This window comes from Molothrus ater, chromosome 3, assembly GCF_012460135.2.
Source record: "Molothrus ater isolate BHLD 08-10-18 breed brown headed cowbird chromosome 3, BPBGC_Mater_1.1, whole genome shotgun sequence".
Taxonomy (NCBI): domain Eukaryota; kingdom Metazoa; phylum Chordata; class Aves; order Passeriformes; family Icteridae; genus Molothrus; species Molothrus ater.
Window position 1 is genome coordinate 30,904,652 of NC_050480.2, and position 22,869 is coordinate 30,927,520.

General features: G+C 52.8%; 1 protein-coding gene across 1 annotated transcript; it reads left to right on the forward strand.

Annotated features, from left to right (window-relative positions):
- Positions 1-8,390: 8,390 nt before the first annotated feature.
- On the forward strand, positions 8,391-21,937 carry NFKBIE (NFKB inhibitor epsilon). The gene is made up of 7 exons (XM_036381346.2): positions 8,391-8,699; positions 8,758-8,888; positions 19,117-19,219; positions 20,109-20,340; positions 20,513-20,601; positions 20,880-21,128; positions 21,448-21,937. Exons 1-7 carry the CDS (start codon positions 8,496-8,498, stop codon positions 21,511-21,513), a joined length of 1,074 nt encoding a protein of 357 aa, XP_036237239.1. The 5' UTR covers positions 8,391-8,495; the 3' UTR covers positions 21,514-21,937.
- The last annotated feature ends 932 nt before the right edge of the window (positions 21,938-22,869 follow it).

Genomic DNA, 22,869 nt, shown 5'->3' on the forward strand with positions numbered 1-22,869 from the left:
TTTTTCTGAGCTCTGAGGCTCAGCCTTGGCAATGGGATGATCGGCATGGCCTTGTCTGCTGTTGCCTGGGATGAGGAAGGAACAGTGTGTAGGCCTGATGGTCTCACTCAAGGAGATGCATCCGAGGGGAGTTGCCAACCCCTGCTTCTTATGGGAATAGATGTGATGGCCGGGGGTGCTGCTGAAGGAGCTCATCTTCAAAAGAGGCTGGGGATGTGTTTCCTCTCGCCTTTCCCCTGTTTCCATGGGAACAGCAGCAAGCAGGAGCAGCCTGCTTGGAATTTCACTGCTTACCGCTCAGACACCCCCTGCCCGATCATCCCGGCAGACTTTGGCTCTTGAGGGTTTCAGACCCACCCTCATGTGATGGATCCCATGCTCCAAGGAGAGCTCACCCATGGATGTGTGTCATGGCAGAGCAAGGCAAAGAGGCACAAGGCCAGAGCTGCCACAGTTCCTGTAGCAGCATGTTATTCCATGCACACTAGCAGACAGTTGAAAATAATTTGCATTCCTATATGCATTTCTGCTTTTTATAGGATGTGACCTCAGCTAGACCAAAAAGTGCCTGAGGGATGATCTCCCTCCAGGAACAGTACTGGCTTTATCTCAAATATGTGAATATCACACAAAAAGAGCAAAGCAGAAGGGTGAAGAGGGGGGAGAGGTGATACAAGGTTATGCCTTTGCATTTAATAGCCCATAGTGTCTTTTTCTCCAAGGAATTTGTCCATTTACTTTTGAATTTGTTTTGATTTCGGACTTGTAGATGCTTCGTGGATTCTGTGGCAAGGAGTTTCACAGACTCAAGGAGCTTCCTTTGATGTTGCCCATCCTGGGCTTTTTATCCGCTAGGACTAACCCTTGGGAAGCAGGCTGCTGCCACCCTTATGGAGCTACCCACAGTGCAATTTATCCTACACTGGTGGAATTGGAGGCTACTGGTGAGCCAGAGGTAGAGTTTTTTGTGTCAGGCATCTTTGATACTGGTCCTGGCAGCATATCTTGGAGACAACGCTGTCAAGCACATCACCAGCTGTGCTATTTTTGAGATGAGGTGGTACAAAAGAGGTTGTGTGCCCTGCTTTGTCTGAACTGGAGTTGTATAAGTTCTCAGCCACTTTCTGAGGAAAACAGAGGCACGTGGCAGATTTAGACCCTCGGGCAGGTACCCAAAGGCATGGCTGAAAATGTGCAACAAAGGGCACAGGACTCCCAGGAATGGGAGAAATAAGACTATATATGATGCTTAGGCCTTTCAGAAACTAAAGCAGGATGGACAGCATCCAAGACTGTGTTCTGTGTCATGATCACAGGGAGGACCCAGAAGCTGTAATTACAACACACTGCCTGATCCACTCAACCCTTCTGTTCCTGGGGGCAACAGACAAAAACCTACAGTTATTCCTGTAGGTTTCAGGATGGTCTAGTGGAAAATCATGTTGGAGAGTGGGATATTTCTGGGATGGAGGCATTTCTGATGTGACAAAATGGTTGAAAGAAGCAGGGAGGCTTTTAAGAAGACACAGCAACTGAAGTAGAGGTGGTGCCCTTACCAATAGGTTTGTTCTCCAGAAACCCTGTATCTGCCACCCTGCAGAGACATTCATATCTGTTCCAAGCAAGCATAAAGCATGACATCATATTAGCAGGATTCGTTCACTTTCCATAATGCATCAAACCGCAAAAGGTCTCACTCTTCTGTCTCTGGTACAGAAAATAGCCTTTAGCTCCTGCTTAAATATATTATTAGTTCTTACCCATGCAGCAAATTTGCATTCAATTTCTAGAAAAAATTTTGATGGAGGCTGCATTTTAAAACAGATGGTCATAGATAACCTATCCTTGTGCTGGTATTTGTAGCCTGAATATAAAAATGGATTTCACAGCACCATATAGATATATATATCACTGTGTTTAGCTTTATTTTTTCCAATAGACCAAGTGTGATCAAGATCCAGTCTTTTGTTCCAAAGCAATCAGTGATTCCTAGCGGTGTGCTGCTTTTTGTCTCTTAAGAAGATGCGTGGTAGAGAATCCCCTCGTGTTAGGATGCAGGATTTTCTATGCTCAGAAATTAATGCCTATTCAATTTAGAAATTTCAAGGATACTTTGTGCTGGCTGCCTGAGCCTTCCAGAATGTGTCACTCCAATTAAATTACTCCTTATTAATGCAACAAGGGGAGTGTGGGTAAAGGAATGCGCCTCTTGCTCCAGTTAACAACATCCCTTTGCCACTGCTGGTCAGTGGTGTTGACTGTCTGAGTGCCATATACCTCTGCAAGATTTTTCCTCAAGAAAATCTTAGTGCCATTAGTTGTGTTTTCATCTGCTGCACTCAGGATTCATGTCTGCTGGGAGGAGATTCAGGTGTGCTTTTTTATTGTGGGAAGGAAACCCCAGGGGTCATTAATTGGTGACTGGAGAGCTCATTTCTGTTTAGCATCACTAGCAGGGGTACACATCATGACTGCAGTCTCCAAACACTCAAAATCTCAAACCTCACAAAGTAGGTGGGTTTGTAGCTGCTGCTCTGGGGCACATTTCACTGAATAGAATTGCTGTCATTGAAAAGTCTTTGATCCCCGCTCTGATCCTTTCTTTTCCAACAGGCTGCCTGTATCCAGTTTGTTTGTTTTCCATACAGCCTCATGAGAATCTATTTTGTCATCATCACAGCTTTTGTGAGGCTCCACAGAGGTTTCTGGGTCAGGTTAAATCACTTTCCTCTCTGCAGTAGCCCAGCAGGATACCCAGGGCCCTCCCTCACATCCCCCCTAGAAATGAAAAGCGGATTCAGCACTGCCCAGATGCTGTTTGACAGTCCTCAGGACATTTTGTCCGATATAACTCCAGAGCAGCGGCAACCGCCCCGAGTGCCTGGAAACTGAGCCAAATCCTCCCTTGCCAAATGCTTTGTTCTCACTTAAATTTTTGGCCCATCACCCCCAGAAAGGAATAAACCACGGAAACTAATGGCTCAGGGAATTTAGTCTATCTCTAGTCCCAGGAGTCACCTCCCTAAAAGCAGAAAATAGGTTTCTGTTGCAGTTTGCCTTCCCCACACTGAAGGGTTGGAGTTGACGTACCCTGACCTGGAGAAGCATCCCTGTCCCACCAAGCTCTCCCCATGGACCTGGCCAGCAGGGAAGTTGCTGTTCTAGGGAAGGGGCTAAAATCCACTACATGCTTAGGGGTCACTGTACAGGCCAGGTCTGTCGGTCTGGCCAAGATCCTGGGGGATGGCTGCAATCCTACTTTCTGTGTGCCCCATCACCTGGGCAACACAGACTCGGTCATCACTTTTTCATGGTGTCAGAACTGCTCTGTCCAATGGGATGGCCACCTGCTCCTGCTCAGCATCTGAATATTTCAAACAGCTCACTCACCCCCATGTCCCCTCCCTGCCACCCTGCTCACTCCTCTCTCCCTGCCCCTGCTCGGGGTTCTCACTTGTTTTCAGTAGTGTGGCTCCACCAGGCCTGTTCCCAACTCACTCTGATGCAAGTGTGGAGAGACACAAGTCCTAATTGAGTCTGGCAGCTGGGAGGTTTAACTCTCCTGAGAGCAGAGCTGAGCTTGCCTGAGTAATACCTAGCCACTTGCAGCACTGCTAGGAGACAAGGACTGGGCTAGTGGGGATGCAAGGCTGCAGTGAGGGGCTGAGGTGATGCAGAAAGCAGCTCAAGCAGAATGAATTCAAAAATGAAAGTTAACCCATCCTCCCTTCTACCAGCCATCAGGTCCAGTGCAGCAATGCTGAAGCCCAGGAGCAGCACTGGCAGCATCTGTCCTGTGCTCTCTGGCAAGGTGAGCTGAGGGACGCTTGGGTGGGTTGAGGTTTTTGTTTTGTCTTGGGTAGTCTCTGCCAGATGAACTGTACTTAGAGAGTCATGAATAAATGATAGCCCGGCGATGGAGCACTGTCTTCCACAGCTATTCCATGGGGAGAGAGGAGCATTCTTCATTAGAGTGATGTGGCCAGACAGAAGTTATCAGAGCCACCCTCTGAAGTGAGTCTGTCTCATCACTAGCTATAAAGAGAGCCCCAGGTGACAAGATTTCTCACCTAGGGCACAGTTTCACCATCTATTTAAGCATGGCTTTATTATCAGTTCTCCAAGACCATCTGCCACTCCCTCCCCATTCATAACCACATCTGCCATCTCCTTTGGGAGAGCTCTGAGCACACACACACATAAATACATAGCAAGTCCTATCAGCCATGCATTTGCCCAGATGCAAGCAGAGAGCGTTGCTGCAGCAGCCACCAGGCTGACAGCAATTACACAAGAGTGATATCATTTAGAATGAAGTTTTGTTAAAATATCACGGGGTTTTGTTCATTCACTTTGTAAGGTCGAGGATTTTTAGTGCATCTGTATACCAATCACTTTCTGTTTGTGGAAGTGAATGCTGAGAGTGGAGTGAGTTAGGTGTGATCCCCATTTAAGGGATTAACTAATCCTCTTGTCCAGCTTCCTACACATCATACACACAGTGAACAACAGAAGGAGGTAGAAACTTCCCTGTTCACTGGGACTCAGAGCAACAGTGGGAATCTTCTCAGGAAGGGTGTTTGCTGGGCAACTTGCCGACCACCTACCACATGTGGACAAACCTGATCTGCTCTGGGTTGTGTCACCACTATGGCACGATGGCTCCCATACATTCCAGGAGTGCACAATGGAAGTATGAGAGGCATCCAATAGACTACAAGGAGAAAAATTCTGGCTGGAAATAATCCCATATTAAAATAGCAAGCAGATGCCCAGAGCAGCATCTCTGGAGCGATTCAAAGCAACCCTGTGACTTCAGCCAGACTTACCAGGAGAGGGCAGCCACTGCTTTCTGGGCTGACTACCCCAGAAAATGGGTACCCCAGGAGGACCTGCATTGCATTGCTCTGTTGGAAAGCTTGGCCTTGCTTCTGGGCAAGGAATCTCGAAAAGTCATGTTCCTCCTTTCCTTTATTGGGGCAGAAAGTGAAGTGACCCAGTTTGGTGCACTACAGAACTGATTTGCTGTCAGATATGTGAAACCACAGTCAGAGCAGAGAGTCTGTTGTCTTTCCTGCACCTTTCATCACTCTTCCAGGGCTTCTGCTTCCCTTGAATGCCCAGCTCACAGGCTGAGCTCTCTGAGCTGGAGCTCCAGACAGAGGTCCAGGTTGTTACTTGGGGTGCCAGCAACATCTCTGGTGGGGAGAATGCAGAAGGAGCTTCCTCAAATGGGGATCTAGCACCTTTCTTATGGACTCAGCATTTCTGATTCTGAGGATGAGGGAAAGGGCTGCATCCCCAGGGAATGAGGCAGCTCAGTGCTCATGTGGGATGAAAGCTGTGCAGTGGACAGTCTGCATGGGGGGAAGGTAGCACCAGTCATGTTGCCTGGTGTGAATTATTGTGGCAATAACTGCTCCTCACAATTTCAGGTAACCCATGTTGCTTACAAATGACAGGACCACAGCCAGTAATTAAAGGGCCATTATATTTTCTCAGCTCAGACACAGACTGGGTATAATTTGCCTTTCTCCATCTCTCTCAGCTGCATTTCACTTATTTTACCCAGTTAACAGCTCAAAGAACAGAGAAGATGCTGGTGCCAGGCCAGGCCTTCGTTTAATTTAGTCAGTCAGGGCTGTGCTTGGGGACATGACATTATCAGGGACAATACCCGGGGGTCTGGGTAGCCTAGGGATTGCTTCCCATGTCCATGTTCTGACCTGATGCTCCTCGCAGCGCGGTGTGGTGGGAAAGCACTGCTGCCTTGAACAGCGTGTGCTGGCACTGACCTCTAGTGGGAATAGATCCCTTCCTCTTTAGATTTTCCCCGCAGTTTTAACCATTTTAAGTGACACATATTAAAGGGGACTGGAGAGACCCAAGAACCAGAGCTTCGTTTTTTAAAATCTTCAAAAATAAATCAGAACATCGAGATTTGCCTCGTATTAGATTTAATTATTTTTAATCCCTCTACCATTGCCTTCAATACATTATATATAGATATTTATGCATATGTGTATCTCTCTGTATTTAAAGCCTCTGAAAATAATAGAAGTCCAAAACTTGCACAGCCAGACAGAAAAGTTCTCTGTTAGGAAGACAGCATGAAAGGGAGCCCAACCCTCAGAGAATGAGTAACAGAAGGCAAATAATGGGGCAAAGTGGCCAAGTTCCTCTTTCAGACTTTCCAGTAAAATTGTTTGAAAGGTTAATAGAAGCACACCCAGTCACAGGAGGGATGGCAGGAGATGGTGCCTGAGCTGGGGGCTAGTGGGTGCAGTTGAAAGGTCAGAGCAGAGGGTGGCTGGCCATGGATGCCTGGGGGGCACAGCTGATGGCAACGGGGCACATTTGGTCTCCCCACTCAGCTGCAGCTGACCATGGCAACACAGCCCTGCCACAGCACTGGCCAGCTAAAAGAGTTCAAGGCTCACTTCAAGGAAGCTGCAAGATCACAACCTCCAGATAAATTCACATCAGCAGCAGAGGAAGGCCACTTCCAGGGGCTACTTGCTAGCCAAAGGTGTAGACAGCTTGCAAGGGACTGGACTGTGGAGTCCCTGGTGGTGGGTCTTGAATTGCCTCTTTGCTAGAGCTGGTTCAGGGCTTACTACTCCAGGTTCTGTGCTTTGGCTGAACTGTTCCTGGACATGTGCTGATCCTGGAATCAGGATCCACACCTATTTCCCAACTGGAACAGCACATCACAATATAATCAAGGTGTGACTGATGCCTGATGCAAAGATAAGCTGCAACTAGCTGACAGAAAAATTAAATCTCTGTGTATCACCACAGAAATTTGTGTTGATTTGATCACTTTATCCACAGGAAAGTGTACAAGGAACCATTCCATGATGGAGCTGAATCTAGTATGTTACTAGAGAAAAAAGCAAAGGCATTTAGGAAGGCAACTGGTGGATAACCCAGTAGTAGTTGGGAATGGAAAGCTGAAAGAATAGCAATTCTGCGTGAGGATCAGGAACAACAGCTACAGGTGGAGCTGGGATGCAGCCACCACCAGGGTGTGAGAGGGAGTGACACGGATATATGGCCCAGATCCCCATACTGCACTGAACAGAGCTGACAGACGTGGGAGAAGCTCCTTTCCCTCAGTAATTGTAATCTTGCAGTGACACAGTGCCAGAGACACAACTGGAGACACTGAAACAGATCCTGAGCATGGCAAGAAAACTTGTGACTGGAAGTCATTGACACCCAAAGAGACTTATCTGTCTCCCTGCTGCCGCCCTCACACCCCAAACCTTTCTTCCTACAAACTCAAAGCAACAGCTGCAGTGTGGGATAGGGAAATATTTGTCACTCTGTATGTGGTTCCTGTGAGTCCATCCAGTATCCATCACCAAGCTCTTCCCAGGTAAGCTTCCTTGCAGGAGATTGTTCCCATCCTGCTCACATGAACTGGAAGAATGGGCATCCTGCAGAGACAGAAAGTCCTCTCAAGTAATAAAAGCAAAACGTGAAACTGATTTTCAAGTGTCAGCTGTGTTCAGAGCTATCTAGTTTGTCTTTTGAGGAAAGCCCACTGCTTGGGACACTGGAAAGTAATTACATGACATCTATGCAGATCCATAGGAGTTTTGGCATTGGGAAGAGAGTACTGAAATGCAGTCTGGTCAATCATTCACAGGCAGTGAGCTGGGCCTTCATTCGACCTTCTATTCCCAGCTTTGATCTCTATGTCTTGGCTGCTCTTGTGTGAGCCCTGATTGCCACTCTGGGCTTTGAAAGGATTCCTCTTTGTCCCACAGAGTGGTGGTGACAAGTGGCTGGACCCAGAGGCTTGTGCAGCCAGCTACAGTGACGTCCTGGCTTTCCCTGTGAAGGCAGAACAGATGAGAAGGTGTCTCGGTGGGTGGAACAGTTTGATGTACGCACAGGGGAAAGGCGAACGCCTTGTTCGCACCTCTGCTGCAAGTGACATCCACCATATTGTTTCCCACGGAGCCTGCGGCTTCACCCAGCACCTGCACAGGCTGCAGCATCCTCACCCACACATCGCCTGCTTGGACAAGGTCCCGCTCCCTGCCCTGGCAGACCTGCCTGCTATTTAAAGAACCCGAACCAGCCGGGCAGGGGGAGGCAGGCCGAGGACAGACCGGCGGGCACCGCCCGGCCCAGGGCAGCGCAGCGCTGCCGCCTCCCTGGCCCGCGCACCCCGGATGCCGGCCCCGCTGCCGTGGCCGCCGTCCCTCCTCCCTCTCGGTGCCCGTGCGCTCCCCCAGACAAGAGGGCGGGAGCAGCAGCCCCTGGTTGTGCCGGGGCGGGGCGCGGCGGGGGAATCCCGGGCGGGCGGGTCGGGCGCGGCTGACTCAGTGCGGCCAGGGGCAGGAGGCGGTGGCGGAGGCGGAGCTGTGGCGCCTTAGACCCTGCGCCGGCCGCCGCTCTCCGGCTTTCCGGCCATGAGCCCCCCGGCAGCGGGGCCGGGATCGGGACCCGGGCCGGGCCGGGCGGACGGCGGGCGCTGAGCCATGGCGCGGGCGGCGGGCGGCAAGGAAGCGGCGGGCTGGGAGGGCGAGGACGGGCAGTGCGACTCGGGTATCGAGTCGCTGCGCTCGCTGCCGGGCGGCAGGGAGACCCCCGCCGCGCCCGAGGGCCCCCCTGCCGCCCCCGAGGAGACCCTCGCCGAGGCCGCCGCCGCCGAGGAGCGGCTGGATTCCAGCTACGGCTCCGGCGCCCTGCCCGAGGCTCTGCCCGAGGCTCTCCCGAGGCTTGCCTGAGGCTCTGCCCGAGGCTTTGCCCGAGGCTCTGCCCGGGCTGCCGGGGGCTCCGGGGGACCGCCCCGAGGAGCCGCCGCCCCGGCCCGAGGGGCTCAGCCGGCAGCAGCTGGACGCCCTCACCTACCTTTCGGAGGACGGAGACACGTGAGTGACCCCCGGGGAGCTGCGAGCCATTGTCCCCCGGCCCCGGGCTGCTCCCCTGGCAGCGGCGGGGAGCCGGAGCCTAGAGATAAGCCAGGCTGTGTTTGCCGCGGTCTCCAGCCCTCCCCCGAGGAGCATCCGCTCAGCCGTGTTGTTGAGGTCTCCCCCGGCCTCTGTCCTAAGAGCCTCCCGCCTTGCCTTGCTGTGCGTGGATGCTTGGCATCCTGGTTTGGGTGGGTGACCCCTGTCACCAGCCTCAGGTGTGTGAGCCACCCTGAGAGGTATCTGAGCCAGGTCCAGCGGAGTGAGCAGGAAGAGAGGCACCCCAGAATGGACCCACCATAGAAGCCCAGCTCCACTTGCCGTGGGGCTGCTAGCAACTAGAAGAAAGGGGAGAGCAAATCAAGCCTCCCCCACTGCCTCTTCCCCAGAGAATGCAACGTTTCCTCCACAATGGGGAGGGCTTGGCTGCGTGCGAGGGCACGTAAGCAAGTCCTGAAACAAGATTAGCCGTGCAAGGCAAGACCTTGCGATGGCTGTGTTAGACGCTGCTCAACCGAGCAACCCAAGAACTATTTGTTCTCAGGTGGGAATCGCCTTGCTTTGCCAACTTACCCGCAGAGCCGCGGGTTTTGGCAGAGTTGTGACGCACATCCCGATGTGGGGCTGCCCTCCTGAGCTTCTGTGACAGAGACAAGTGTTTCTCTTAACGAGGGGGGCTTCCCACATCCGTAAAGCCCTCTCAAGGGCAGAGGCATCACGCCAGAGTTATTTGGTTTGGCTTCTGGTAATTACCTTCAGCTAATCACAGCATTTTTTCCTGTTGTACATTCCCTCGATGGAAGGTTTTCGTCATGAGTGTACACACAGAGCATAAGCGAAGTGTTCTCACAGCTGAGGGCGAAGCTTTGCCCCAAAACCAGGCTAGAGTTTAATACTGAGTAATGGTGCAAGAGGAAGAGAAACTTAGAGGCACTGATATGATCAAGCAGTAGTGAGAGCAGCAAGAAAGCTCTGTCCTTGCCTGGCACAGCACATCTGGATTGAAGCTGAAGATGAGCTGGGCGACAGCCTGAGTGTTTACTTCCCTGTTAGGAAGGAATCTGTGCATCTGCTAATTAGTTCATTAATGCTGACTCTGGGATCTGTTCTGAGGATTGGCTGGAAGTCTCATGGCAAGCAAAGTTACACTAAACCCAGCCTCCCACACTCCCCAGACAGGCTTTCTAGTCCTGTCCTATCTACAGGCTGGTTCTGTGGCTCCTCAGAATGGGGGAGCTTTGCCAGTTTTCCCAGCTGTAACACTAGAGCCAAGGTGCCCATGAAGAGATCCAGGCGTCTTTTAATCGGAGGTGTGGAAGTACCACTTCCCCCCAGGTTTGTCTGTCATGGTGTGCCCAGGGCTCCTCGCTTACGGTTTCATTAGTGAGCCCTATGGATGCAGCTGCTTGGAGATGCTTTTAGTGCTTGAGGCTGTCTTGTTTGGTGCTTGAAGCCCTTTGCCTGTCAGACTTGCTTGGAGAGACCTAATGCAAACATCTTATTAACTAGGAAAACATTAATCAGTGGTGCCTTGGTTACTGTAGGCAGGAGAGGCTCTCAGAGGTTGCCTTTGCTCTTCTGTTTTCTCTCCCTCACAGTACATTTCAGAACAGGAAATCTGTTAAGACGGAGGGAGGGAGCTGTAGGTCTGCTGGTTGTACAGCTCTGGGCTCACCATGTCCACACAGGAGACAGGCTTTCCTGGGATCTACTTCCACTGCTGGGAAAAAAAAACTATTCTTTTGGTTAGAGTGGTGAGGCTGTGGATTTGTGCCTCCGCTATTCTTGTCTCTCCTCCTGACCCTGCGGCAGAGGTAGGTGGCATTTATATTTAGAAGTGCTGAACATCCACCACTCAGGTCGATGCAGATGGGGACTGTGAGCACCCAGGAACTCACTGAACTGCCACCGGTTTTGTATGTGAAAACAAGTCAGGGTTGATAGTAATGCTAAAGTCTATGGTGCAATTGGTCATGCAGTGACAGAATGTCCCCAGAGAGAAGGGATCAGATGGCCACAGGCTACATCCCTTTCATCCAGCCAGACAAACCCATCTTCATTTCTTCTTTTCATCTCTGTCAGCAGCATATTTCCCTGTGTGCCTTTTTTTAAATGTCTGCCACAAAACAGCTCCAGGCAGAGAATTAAAATCATACTATCATTATATTTCAGAAGACTTGGGCAACTACACTTTCCTGTAATTGTAATTTTGAAAATAAAAAAAGTCCAGGGGTTGTTTTGCCTAAATAGTTCCTGTTTCCCCAGATGCCCTTGCTGGTACTGAGCTGAGAGGAGCACTGGGCTTGCACAAAGGGAGTTGGCAAAAGTCTTGCCTCTACATCTAAGGAAAATCCTCACTGTCCATAGCTCCCTCAGACTTACCCACTGTGCCATCTCAAGGTGTGCCTGTGTTTGTCAGCCTGGCACTTGTGGAGTAAAAACAGGAGGTGGAGGCAGAGGTGAAGAGCAATGCTTGGGCGGTTGGAGTGTCAGCAGGATCCTGCTTGGATACCTCCCTCCCTGCCTGCCTCCGCAGCAGAGGAGCGTCAGAGCCAGCAGGATGAAGCAATGGGGCTAAAGCTGTCTCTCCTTGTGCCCAAAGTTAGAAGGAGTCTCACTTTGGCAGGAAGGAAATTGGCTGACAGGAAGGACGGGGATATAATGGTCAGTGAAATGCGTGGGTGCCGCCTTCCAAGAATTATTTGCCCAAATGTCATCCTCTTCTTGGCTCCCTCGTGCCACTGGCAGCCCCTCTGCCTCAGGGAAGTCAGAGCTGCAGTAATAAGGCACATTGGTTCCCAAGAAGAGTGTGGCTCAGCTGTGAGGGCAGGAGAAGTCAAGCATGAGGAGTGGGGTGGCAAGCAGAAGATGGTAGGTGCACTTTGGGCAGTGATCTGTATCCTGCTTATCGTGTGGGCAGGTGGAGAACAAACCCTGTGCACTCAAATGGTCTCCTCCAAACATCCATCTTTTCCTTGTGACCTACAACTCCAAGTATCTGTCTCTTCCATGAAAACAAACTCCTTTTCTGCTGACTTGGGTCCTGATGGGACTGCTCTGTGTGGAAGTGAAGAGAGGGGCTTTCCAGCTGTGGGCCTGGCTGCCTCTGAGGGGACTGCAGGCAGATTTATTGTTGTGCCCCAGCCTCCAGACCACCTCAACCTTTGTGAGGATTCACTGAGGAAACCAAGTCCTTCCCAACCTCACCTGGCAGATGCACAATTCCACTGTCCTGGGAAAAGGATGAGTGTGGGACCAGCTCCTTGGAGGTGAAATGGGGTATGAAGGGATCACCTGTTTTTGTTCCAGCACAAGAGAAAACCTCCCTATTTCCTTGGGCTGTTGTCAGCCTCTGCCAGCTCTGGAGAGGTAGAGTTGATTCATGAGAGTGTGAAGTTAAGCACAGTTTCCTCTCTCTAGGACTGTATAGTCTATCTTAAACTTAAAAACATGTTTTCCTTCCTGCCCTTGCTGGTCCTTGGGCCGCACACAGCTTTCTACCATTGTACCTGATGTCGTGGTGATGGAGAGGCTGGGGACTGTGCCTCTGCAGGAGAGTGACTGTCTTCTGCATGGGGCTCTGTATGCAAAGCAGTGCAGCACCTCTGCAGGGTTGAAGGTTGAGGGACCCCAGCTCGATCACAGAAGGAAGACCTAGGCCTCCTTGAGATGGAAAATGGGACTGCGTGGTTTTGGTTGGGTGTGTGTTTCAGGGAGGGAGGGGAGCAGAGGAAGCCTGACTTCCTCCTTCCACCAGAGACAAGTGGTGCCCCATCTGCTGATAAGAAATCACGTGCCAGTGACTCGTGGGCTGAAATGCCGTAACGAGGGCTTGGGGACAGTTAATCGAGTAAAATCAGGGCCCCGTGGGAGCTGATGTTCTGAACTCTTCACATGATGGTAGTGAAGGGGCCTCCCTTGCCTGCACGGGCTGTCACTGAGCATGAGGCTCATCTTCAAGGGGCCAAGAGCCACTTCTAACCATTCATTGCCATGTGCCAATCATAACCCTCTCCAGACATGTGGTCTTGGGCTGGAGATTTTCCCTGATCAGGGGAATAGAGGTTGTTCCCATTCAGGTTGTCTGCTCCAGTTTGGCTGCTTTCTCACTGCTTGCCCTGCTGTACAAAGGTGTTGCAAAACCCCTGTGCACCTGAGGGAGTGCTCAGAGTGTGACATCAAAGATAAAAGAAAGGGAGGGAAGGAAAAAGAAACAGAGGAGTGGAGAGACGCAGTTTTAGGAGAAGGATTAAAGAAGTCAGATGCAGGGAGCACACCTTGTTGCTGGTCAGGCTGGGAGTCCCCCTGCTTTGCTGGACTGTTGCCAGCTGCCCAGCAGTGGGATGGTCATAGTTAATGAAAAGTGGAGATGCTCTTGGTTTTACCAGAGGGTCTTCAGAAACCTTGCTTGACTGCCAGGATTCAAGTCCATCCCAAGTTATTCCCTAGCATGTTGCCAGTTGTGGGGCATTAGAGAAAGTGAGCCCTAACACGGGTCTGCCAGGAGGGAGGTTTTCCTGTGTCCAGCTCCCTGTCCCTGAACTCTCAGCTCTTCCTCTGTGTGTGCTCAGGAGTTTGGTAAACAGGAGAGCTTGGTGTCCCTCTAAGCAAGGCCAGGCAGCTCTGCACAAGTTGCTTTGGAATGCCCCAGAAGTTTCTGGCTGCTGCAGGGGTCACACACATACAGCCTTGGCGTAAAGTGGGTAAGTCCTGGCAGCCTTCTGAGCTCCTGCATGCAAGAGGTTTTTTTCCCTGTTTGGATGACTTCAGCCTGGCCTGGAGGAAGTTTCTTCAAACTTTCCACCTGCCTAGGTTTGCCTCAGAGCTGGGGACAAACACAGGGAACTTCAGCACAGAGGAAAGGAAAGAATGGCTGGAAATTTCCGTGTCCTGGGATGCAGAAGCCTGGCTGTAACAGATCAGGCAAGGTGCAGAGGGCTTCAGGTCCTTGCACTCTGCAAGCAGGCTTGACTGCTGCTGGGACAGAGTTGAGCTCAGCTAATTAAACACAAAATTTGTTATTTTTTATTGGCTTGAGTCTGGGTTTTTTTAGTATAATGTGAAGAATGAGGAGTCAGCCATGACTGTAGGAAGAGCATGTGGGCTGTGAGCTGTGAGGGTGGTTGCTGCGTGCCTATCAGTGGGCTGCGTGGGATGCTCTCCATGTCACAGAGCTGGGAAGCCCCTCTGACTGGGGCACATCCAGAGCTGAAGGGGGGCCCTGAGGCATCTTAGACCCACAGCTCGTGCCTCATTAAAAGAAAATCCTGAGACAGTGAGGATATCTGTGGGGTTGTAAATGATTGCTAGGGTGTGTTGTACAGGCTCTGTCAAAGTCCAGGCACTTTTCTCTTGTAAGAGGCTCTTCTGACCTCAAGATAGCTCTTTGTGTACAGAAACTGTAGAATGTATTTGCCTCCCAAGGAGTCAGGTGTGAGTTTGCTCTGTTTGAAACGGACTGTCCACAGTCAATGGACTTTTTGGGATGTTTGCTGCTTTTATTGAAGTTGTTCATCATGCTTCTCTGATGGTGACTGGCCCCTGCTTGGATGGGCTGACCTGTTTTCTGGCTTGGCCCATCTGTGCCTAGATAGTAGTGTCGGACAGGCCCCTTGTTTTGCAGGGAACAGCCCACATGCATCTGATGTGTAGTGCTTCTGCAATCCCAGAGCCACCATCTGCTCAGAAATGGAGCAAAACTCTCAAATGTGTGGGTGCAGAATCTAGAGGTTGTGAGGTCAGGGTACCTTCTTGTCCCTACCTCACCGAAAAACAGGGTACCCACAGCCCTTCTGCCTCTCCTGCCAGTCAGCCTCCAGCTTCCCTCATCCTCAAGCACTCAGACCAGACCCTCTGCAGAGCACCCCAGGAAAGGTGAGACTGTCTCCTCTGCTCACCTGCCAGTTCCCTCACTGGCCCTAGGATCAGCAGGCTGGGAAGCAGCTGCTGCCCAGACTTGAGATTAGGAATGCTGAATCCAACGTGGCTGAAAGGGCTTTGCATCCCTCTAGCTGCAAGCTCCCTCCAGTCCCATCCCAAACCCCCCTCCACTCAAATTCAAGGATTGCCTTTCCCAGGGAAGGGGTGATGAAACCTGCAGGGCAGGAACACAGAAGATGGGATAAGGCAGCTGAGATCCACTGCTCACTTGGAGCTGCCAGAGGGCAGCTGGAGCAGCTCTATGGTGCAGGGCAGCATTGCACTGGTATGTGGGGAGGAAGGAAGGGAGCCAGGCTGGGCTGGTTCAGGGCTGCAGGGCAGGATGAGCTGTGCTTGCTAAGCCACTGGCAGAGGTTCATGCTGGTGGCTGAGGAAGCGGTTAGCAGTGCAGGTTACAGGGCTGGAACAGGAGAGTAGGGTAAGCATGGAATTCCCCTGCTCTTTTCCTCCTCCCTTTTCTCTTTTCTATTGCTGCTGGGCCATTTCCTCCCCTGAACAAGTTTCTCCTGTGTGAATTGTTTGCATGATCTACTGCTCCACTCAGCCAAAACAAGGAGCTGGGAATGAGCTGTTCCTGCTGCAGGCAGGGACCTTATCTAGAGAGGAAAGAACTTTTCAAAGCAAATTCAGTTGAATGCTGGATCTCCTGATTAAGGTGCTTCTGGGGTGATATGGTGAAGGGTGAGGCTACTTTGTGGACAAGGTGTCTTGCTCTACAGATGGAGGGATCTGCATGGTCAGCTCCTTTTCTAGAGAGATGGAAAAGGATAGCCAGAGAACTGGTGAGACTTCATCTGTTCTGCTTGTTTGACAGAGCTGGGTGTCACTCCTTACGCTGTTCTCCTGCCTCCAGTCCTCATGTGTGGAAACTTTTCCTACTGGACACTTAAGGTCACTCAGAAGTTGGAGATGGACAGCACTGTGGAAATAGATACTTTCCTGTGCCTAAGCTAGGATAACTTTGGGCATGGCAAGTTCATTTCCCTGGGATATCCCCAGGGATAGCCCCAGCCTCTCTGCTGCAGGGGTAGATCACTTTGTGCCGGGGATGTCCTGTGCCTTTGTGATTCAGAGTGTTGAGTCCCTTATGCCAGGACAGAGTTGGTGAGCAAGTGGAAAAGCTGAGAATGAACTCAGCAGTCTGTGCTCCTGCTGTGTTTCCCTTGCTCACAGCTCCTCCATCCTGTGCCCTTTTCAAAACTCCCTGTTGCCCTTTCTGACAGTTCTGCTGGACACCCACCCCTGTGGCTGCAGCCAGGAGCACTGCAGGCAAGAGCATGGGAGGGAGGGGGCAGGCAAGTGGAGGAAAGCAGGGGGGAGATGTGCAGGCAGCCCGGGATGAGCAAGGATCTGAGTATGGCAGGGTGGAGGGCTTGTTTGGCAAGGGCACACTGCTGTGGCTGGGCATGGAGAGGTTCTGGCAGTGAGTGGGTCTCTCCATTGCCATGCCCTGGCTCTGGCACGCCATGTGCCAGCACACAGCAGCCCATCAGCAGCTGGACCACGCGGCTGCTGTGACACAGAGACAGGTGGAAAAAAGTGGAGATTGGCACGATGCCTGCCCCTCGGGTCTCCTGGGTGTAAGAGGTTTCCTGAGTGAGGACACAATCCCAGTTCCTGGCTGGCAGCACTGCCGGTGGCACAGAATGCCTCAGTGCACATGTGCTCATGGTGAGCTCCTCCCAGCCCACTGGCCTTGTGATGATTCCCCCAAGAAGCTCAGGTTCTTGCAGCCATTTCAGGAAGTTGAGGGCTGATAATGAGGAAAGGCGGGAACGAATGCAGAAATGAAAGCCCAGGAGGAGGCTGCATCCGGGTGGAGAAGGAAGGGGGAGGGGGAAAGCAATCCTTCAAAGCAGGCACATCCCAGCTGGAGGTGAAAGCCGGAGCTCTGCCCAGGGGAATTGTCACCCCTGTTGCCTCTGCAGCAGGGATGCCCAAACTAGCTCAAGGTCAGCCCAGCCCTGAGTCTTGTTGAGCTGCAAAGGCAGCCAAGCCAGACAAGTGAGGTGCTGGCAGTGGCAGAGGCTGCTCGGGGGTTTCCATCTCCCCCGGGTGACCGCCCCGCTTGTCCCCACATGACAGTGCAGTGTGGCGTGGGTAGTGACAGAGGGGCCCGGGGGATTCCTGGGGCACCAGGGCTGCCTGCCGTGGGACACAAGCATGAGCGCTGCTCTCTCCCCTGGGAGCCCAGCGAGGCTCTGGAAAGCGAAAGCACCAGCGGTTTAAAGTTCAAGCTGAATTGCTGTGGAAAGCCCCTTATTTGAGCAGTCTTAACTCGGCTGTACCTGAAGAAGGCAGATCCTGCAGCCTCTTCCCGGACGTGGTGCCTGGGAGCAGGTTTGGAGAAACAGGGGCTGTCCCTGCAAGTGTGCAAAGGACACCTCAGCTGAGGTGCTACCACAGGGACTGATGCCAAACCAAGCAGGGAACCTCCCTGCTCAGATCATACCTAAGCTAGGTCAGTAAAAGCCTGATGAGGGGAGCGCTGTCCTTACGGCTGGTTGCCTTGTTCCTGGGGTGGGCCCCTTGGCTGTGCTCTACCTCATGGTCCATGGAGGGTGGCCCATGGTCCCTGCTGGCAGCCCCTTCCCCTGCCCTGGGAGTGCTGACAGTGAGGGGGCACCCCATGGCTGTGCAGAGGCAAGCAAGTATGGGTGGCCTCCCCTTCCAGCGGGGAATTCCCTGCTGCAACATAACCTGGGGCTTCCCCGGGGACAAAGCCTCTCCTGTTGGGCACAGCCTGTCCCTGGCAGCAGGTGGAGAGGAACTGGCCTTTAGAAACTGTAGAATGTATTTTGCCTTCAAAATCAGGTTTCAGCTGAAGATGCCTGGGGTCCCAGATGCTGGCCTGATCTTCAAGCAGGACTTGGGAGGAGATCACTAAAAGACATTCTTGGGGACTGGCCTCTGAGCTTCTCAGCACATTCACGTCCCAGTGCAACTGGCAAAAAGACAGCCCCAGCCCCACTTCTTGTCTGCAGTTCTTTAGGGCCAGGTGCTGTTCTCCTGCCTGTGAAGGGATGCTCTCCATGCCCACATTGCAGGTGGCATCCCAAAGCTGGGCTGTCTGGAGAGTGGGGTGTCTTGCCAGGGCTGGCACAGCTCTCACCCTCCATCTCTTGGGCCTGTCAGTCTCTATCAAAGCATCATGGGTGGCAGAGCCCAGCCTTTAGTTTAGAGCTGGTTCCTTCCAGAGACAGAGGCCACCCAGGGCCTCTAGTGCAGTGGTGAGGGTCAGGAGCTAAGCTCATGCCTGCCGTGCTGTGCAGAGTGGGAGATGCTGCCTGCTGACCACAATGGCCAGGTTTGGCCTGTGGGGGCTGCCCTCTGGTGGGAGGATGGGCCCTACAGTGCGGGGGGGGGCAGGGGAGGCTGGAAATTCCCTCTCAGCGCTGCCTCTGTTCTGCTCTCGCTTCTTTTCTGACTGTGCAGGGGCTGTCTGGAAATCAGACCTGTCCTTGGGCTGGGGGACTCGGGTGCCTGGCCACCCTATAGCTCTGGAGACCACAGTCCTGGGGACCAGAGCTCCCTGCTTGCCGCCAAGCTCTGACAGCTGCATCTCTGGTGTCCCTCTGTGCTGGCAGGCTGCGTGCCAGCCCTGCCATGGCAGTGCTGAAAGGGAAGGATGTGGGGGAGAGAAGAGGAAATCAGTGTGGGACTGGCAAATCGCCTGCCATATGGACTGTGCCATGCAGGTGATCTTGGACCAGCCCTGGGCTCCTGCCCAGCTTTGGCTGTTTGCCTTTGTGGAGGGGAAAGCAGAAGTACAGTGTGCAGCTGGCAGGAGGGAACTGGAATTCCCCGGGTAGCTGCCAGAGCCCAGACCTCTCTCCACAGCCACCAAACCCAGCTCCTGGACTCTGGGAAAGACATCCCAGGCTCTTTGGACCACCACCAAAGGCTTGGAGTCCTGGCTTTGGGCAGTGCCAGATTGAAACTCTACACATGCTGTGAGGTCTGAGGGAGGACCCTGTGTTGCTTAGCAGGGACAGGAGGGTCTGTTCCCCGTGGGGATCAGAGTGAAGGACTGCCATGTGGAGCCTCAGACCATGTTCCTGCCTTGGCCCTCTGCTGAGTTTCCCCAGGGAGAGGGCAAGATGGAGTACCTCCAAGCTGGAGGGAAGGAGACTGGAGGAAGCGGGGAGATTATTCCTTCATGCAGCAGGGAAGGATCTCTGCTCCTGAGCATGGCACTCGGGACTTATTTCTCTTTTTTTTCTCTCCTGTACCCATTAACCCTCTCTAGGTTGCTTCATCTGGCCATTATCCACTGTGTCCCAGCTGTAGCACTCTGCTGCATCGCTCAGCTACCCAGGGAGGTGCTGGAGATCCAAAATGATCTTTTCCAGGTATGCTGTTGTGATAGGCAGAAGATGGGAGGAAGAGAAATGCCACAGGCTGTTCCCTGGATAGCTGCTCAATCCATCTGTCCCTTCCCGAGGAGCCCACACCTGCTTCCCCCAGAGCATGGTGAAGGTCCCATGTGTGCAGCCTCTTTGCAGGGAGGGGAATAAGGGAGGTGGAGGTACCCTGAGAGAGAAGTGTGACAGCTCCCAGCACTGTGGGGTGAAGAGTTTCTTTGCAAGGCCCCAGGACATTGCAGACAGCCATGGAAGAAGCATGGCTTGAATGTGGCAGGGTAGATAACTTGGGAGAATGAGATGTCTCCATGGGTGATCCGTGAGCTGAGGTGCAGGGGAGCAGCAAGATGTGTGACCCCACCAGTGCCAGCCACAGTGCCAGCCACATGTAATGTCACCACAGGGATGGGGGCGTCCTGCGTGGCAGTCAGCTCTGGCTGCCAGGCTGGCTCCTGGAGACTGGTGGGGCTCAGCATACCTCCTGTCCTAAGGGCATCCTCCACTGTGGCAACAGCTCTCTGGCCACAGAGAGAAACACAACTTTCCCAGGCATCGTTCTGGGAAAGGATGTGAGAAGATCAGAGAAAAGAATGAGAAACAATTCTTATCTTAACTTACTACACCTAGTATTGTGAACATGTTGAATGTGTTATAGAGATTTGTTTACCAAAGGGCAGTTTCTTAATTAACCAATAGTGATAGTATTTTAATTAGAGGACCAGGTAGGTCCAGCTCTATCATAACTGTCTATAAAAGCATGGGTTTCTTAATAAATAAAAAAAAAACCAACCTTCTATAAATCATGAAGTCTATATCACTTATTACCCAGCTGAGGACCCCTTGGGTGACATCTCTCCCCTCTCTAATTTCTCTCCAGACCCCGCTCCACCTGGCTGTGTACCTGGAGCAGCCCAGCGTGATCCAGGCGCTGATCCACAAGGGAGTGAACCCCGGGCTGCAGGACCGTAATGGCAACACCCCGCTGCACTTGGCCTGTGAGCAGCAGCACCTGCAGTGTGCCCAGCAGCTGCTGAAGGGCACAGCCACGCCGGATGGCACAGCTCAGCCCCGTGGGCACCACCAGGACCTGCAGCTCCAGAACTGGCAAGGTGAGACCTGGGGGCAGCACGGTGGCAAAGCTGGTGACCAGATTAGGGCAGAGACCATGAGATGTGTATGCGGGGATCCAGGAGGACAGCAGAATGGGAATGCGGCTGGGATTGGTGTGGCCCAGGGTGGTCTGGGCTGACTGTGGCTCTCTCTTCTGCCTCCCCATCACAGGTTTGGCGTGTCTGCACATCAGTACCTTGAAAGGGAACATCCCTATGATGTCTCTGCTGCTGGAGAGTGGTGCCAACATTGATGTCCAGGTAAGACTGGGCACAGTGTGATGTTTTGTAAAGGCTGGGATGGTGGGTCTTTCCTTTGGGCACTCCCTTCAGCCCTGGGGCAGGCACTGCTGTGAGGCTTGGGAGCACTGAATTTTGAGGGAGCAGAGAGTAAAGGTCCTTGAGAAGGTTGTTGGGTAATGTGACAGCAATCAGGGTGGGGACTGCCCTCTGCACCCAGTCAAGGGGGTGTGGGTGGGTGCTGCAGGGCCCATCTGAGGGGACCCCCCACCCACACCCTTGTGATCTGTGGGTTGCAGGAGGGCACGAGCGGGAAGACCCCGTTGCACCTGGCTGTGGAGTGCCACAACCGTAGGGCTGTGCAGTTCCTGCTGCGCCACGGGGCCTACGTGGATGCCCAGATGTACAACGGGTGCACTCCACTCCACCTGGCCGTGGGCCGCAGGGATGCTGCCATCGCCGCCATCCTCTCACACTCCGGGGCTGACACCCTGCTGAGGAACATGGAGAATGAGACAGCTCAGGACCTGGCTGATGGCAATGATGATGTGAGTCTCTGTGGGAGGAAGCCTGTGGCTCTGCAAGTGTGTTAGGGGCTGCAGGAGCTGGATGATAGAGGGACTCTCCTAGGAGGAGTTTCTAGCTGTTCCTATCCTTCCCTATATGTTGTAAGCATTGGCTCTGTGATGTGTGGGATAACTGCCTTTTGCCTTGAGCCCGAGGAAAAGCCTAGATAGGGCTTCTTGGCACTTCCCTGGGGATGTAGGAGGCTGGAGGACTGGGTGGGGGGAAGATTTGGGCCCCTACCCCAGCTTGGTGGAGACACAGCCCTGGATGCTTACATGTCCATACCCTTGGTCTTTGCAGCTCCTTGCCTTGCTGCCCTTCGATGACCTGAAGATCTCGGGGAAGCCTGTTGTGTGCTCTGAATGAGCAGATGGACTCCTTTGGCCCATTGGGCTGCCTCCTTCCTCTGTGCTGCTGCCCACTAGGATCTTACCTGCCTGCGTTTCAGTGGGAGCAGAGACAATTTGGGAGACTTATCCCACTGCCCCTCCCCTCTTTGGAAAAGTTTTGTTTGCCTCAGGCTGCCTTCCCAGATGGAAGAAGGTGGCATTATGAGCACTACACAGGGGAGGCTCTTCTTTTAGAATCTGTGCACTGCAGCAGGACTGAATTTCTCCTCCCTGCCATGGGTCTGACTTGTGGGGATCTCCAGCATACACAGGGAAGGAGCAGGAGAGGACTCATTCTCACACTGTAGGCAGGACAGAGCATTGTCTGGCACCATCAGAATAAGTGTGGGGTGAGGAGAGTCAACACTCACTCTAATAAATGTTTGTTGTTGCTGTGGGCACCAGCAGTCTCATGTGATCTAACCCCCGCACACCCCACAGTGTCACAGGAGGCTGTGCATCACCGCGGGGGCTTGGGGACACGAGCGCTACAGGGCTTTCCCCGGTCTGCCTGCTCCCTCAGTCCTTCACACCGCAGAGGGTGAGTGGGAGCACAGGGGCCTTCCCCTCTTGCAGAGCCTTTCTAGTGCTCGGGGGAGGCTGGGGATCCCAGCAAGGTGCTCTATTCCCATGCTGTCTTGCCAAATATCTGCCTGCAGGCGTGGAGAAAGAGCACAGGAGATGCTGAAGACCAGGTTGTGGATCCCTGCTTCTGCCATTGTTCCTTACGCCTTGCTGCTTTACTGTGTTGTCGTTTCCTCTCTCACAGAGGACAGGAAGATCCTGCCTCCCCTCCTACCTTGGAAGGGGGTTAAAAAACTTAGGGTATGGGTTTTCCCTGGGTTTTAGATCCTCCCAGGCTGAAAGTGGAAGAGGTGGCAGCATTATCTTCCCATCCCTTCTGTTGTTCAGCTCACCACCCTTCCCTGCCACTTATTTCTCCAGCCAGAGGAGCACATGCAATGCATTAGGAAATCAGCCAAAGGTGCTGTGGGAATGGAGGCACAAATGACTTGCCCAATCTCAGCCAGGAAAATTCCTCACTTGTTGCTGGGAGCAGCTGCTATTGTTTGGGACAAATACTGGATGGTGCAATCGACCAGGATGCTCTAGAGTTAGGCCTTGTCTTCTTCCTCCCTTCTTGTAAGGGAATGCTGCCAGGAAAGCAACATAAGGACCCCCCAGGCCTCGGGACCTTGCATGGTTTCCTCAGGAGTCCAGGGCTGCATTGCTCTGTTTCTTTTGAATCTTTGCCTCTCACCTTCTGGCAGGGCCTCAACCCTGCTGCAAACCCATGGGGTTGGTTCAAGGACATCTTTCACAAGGGACACGA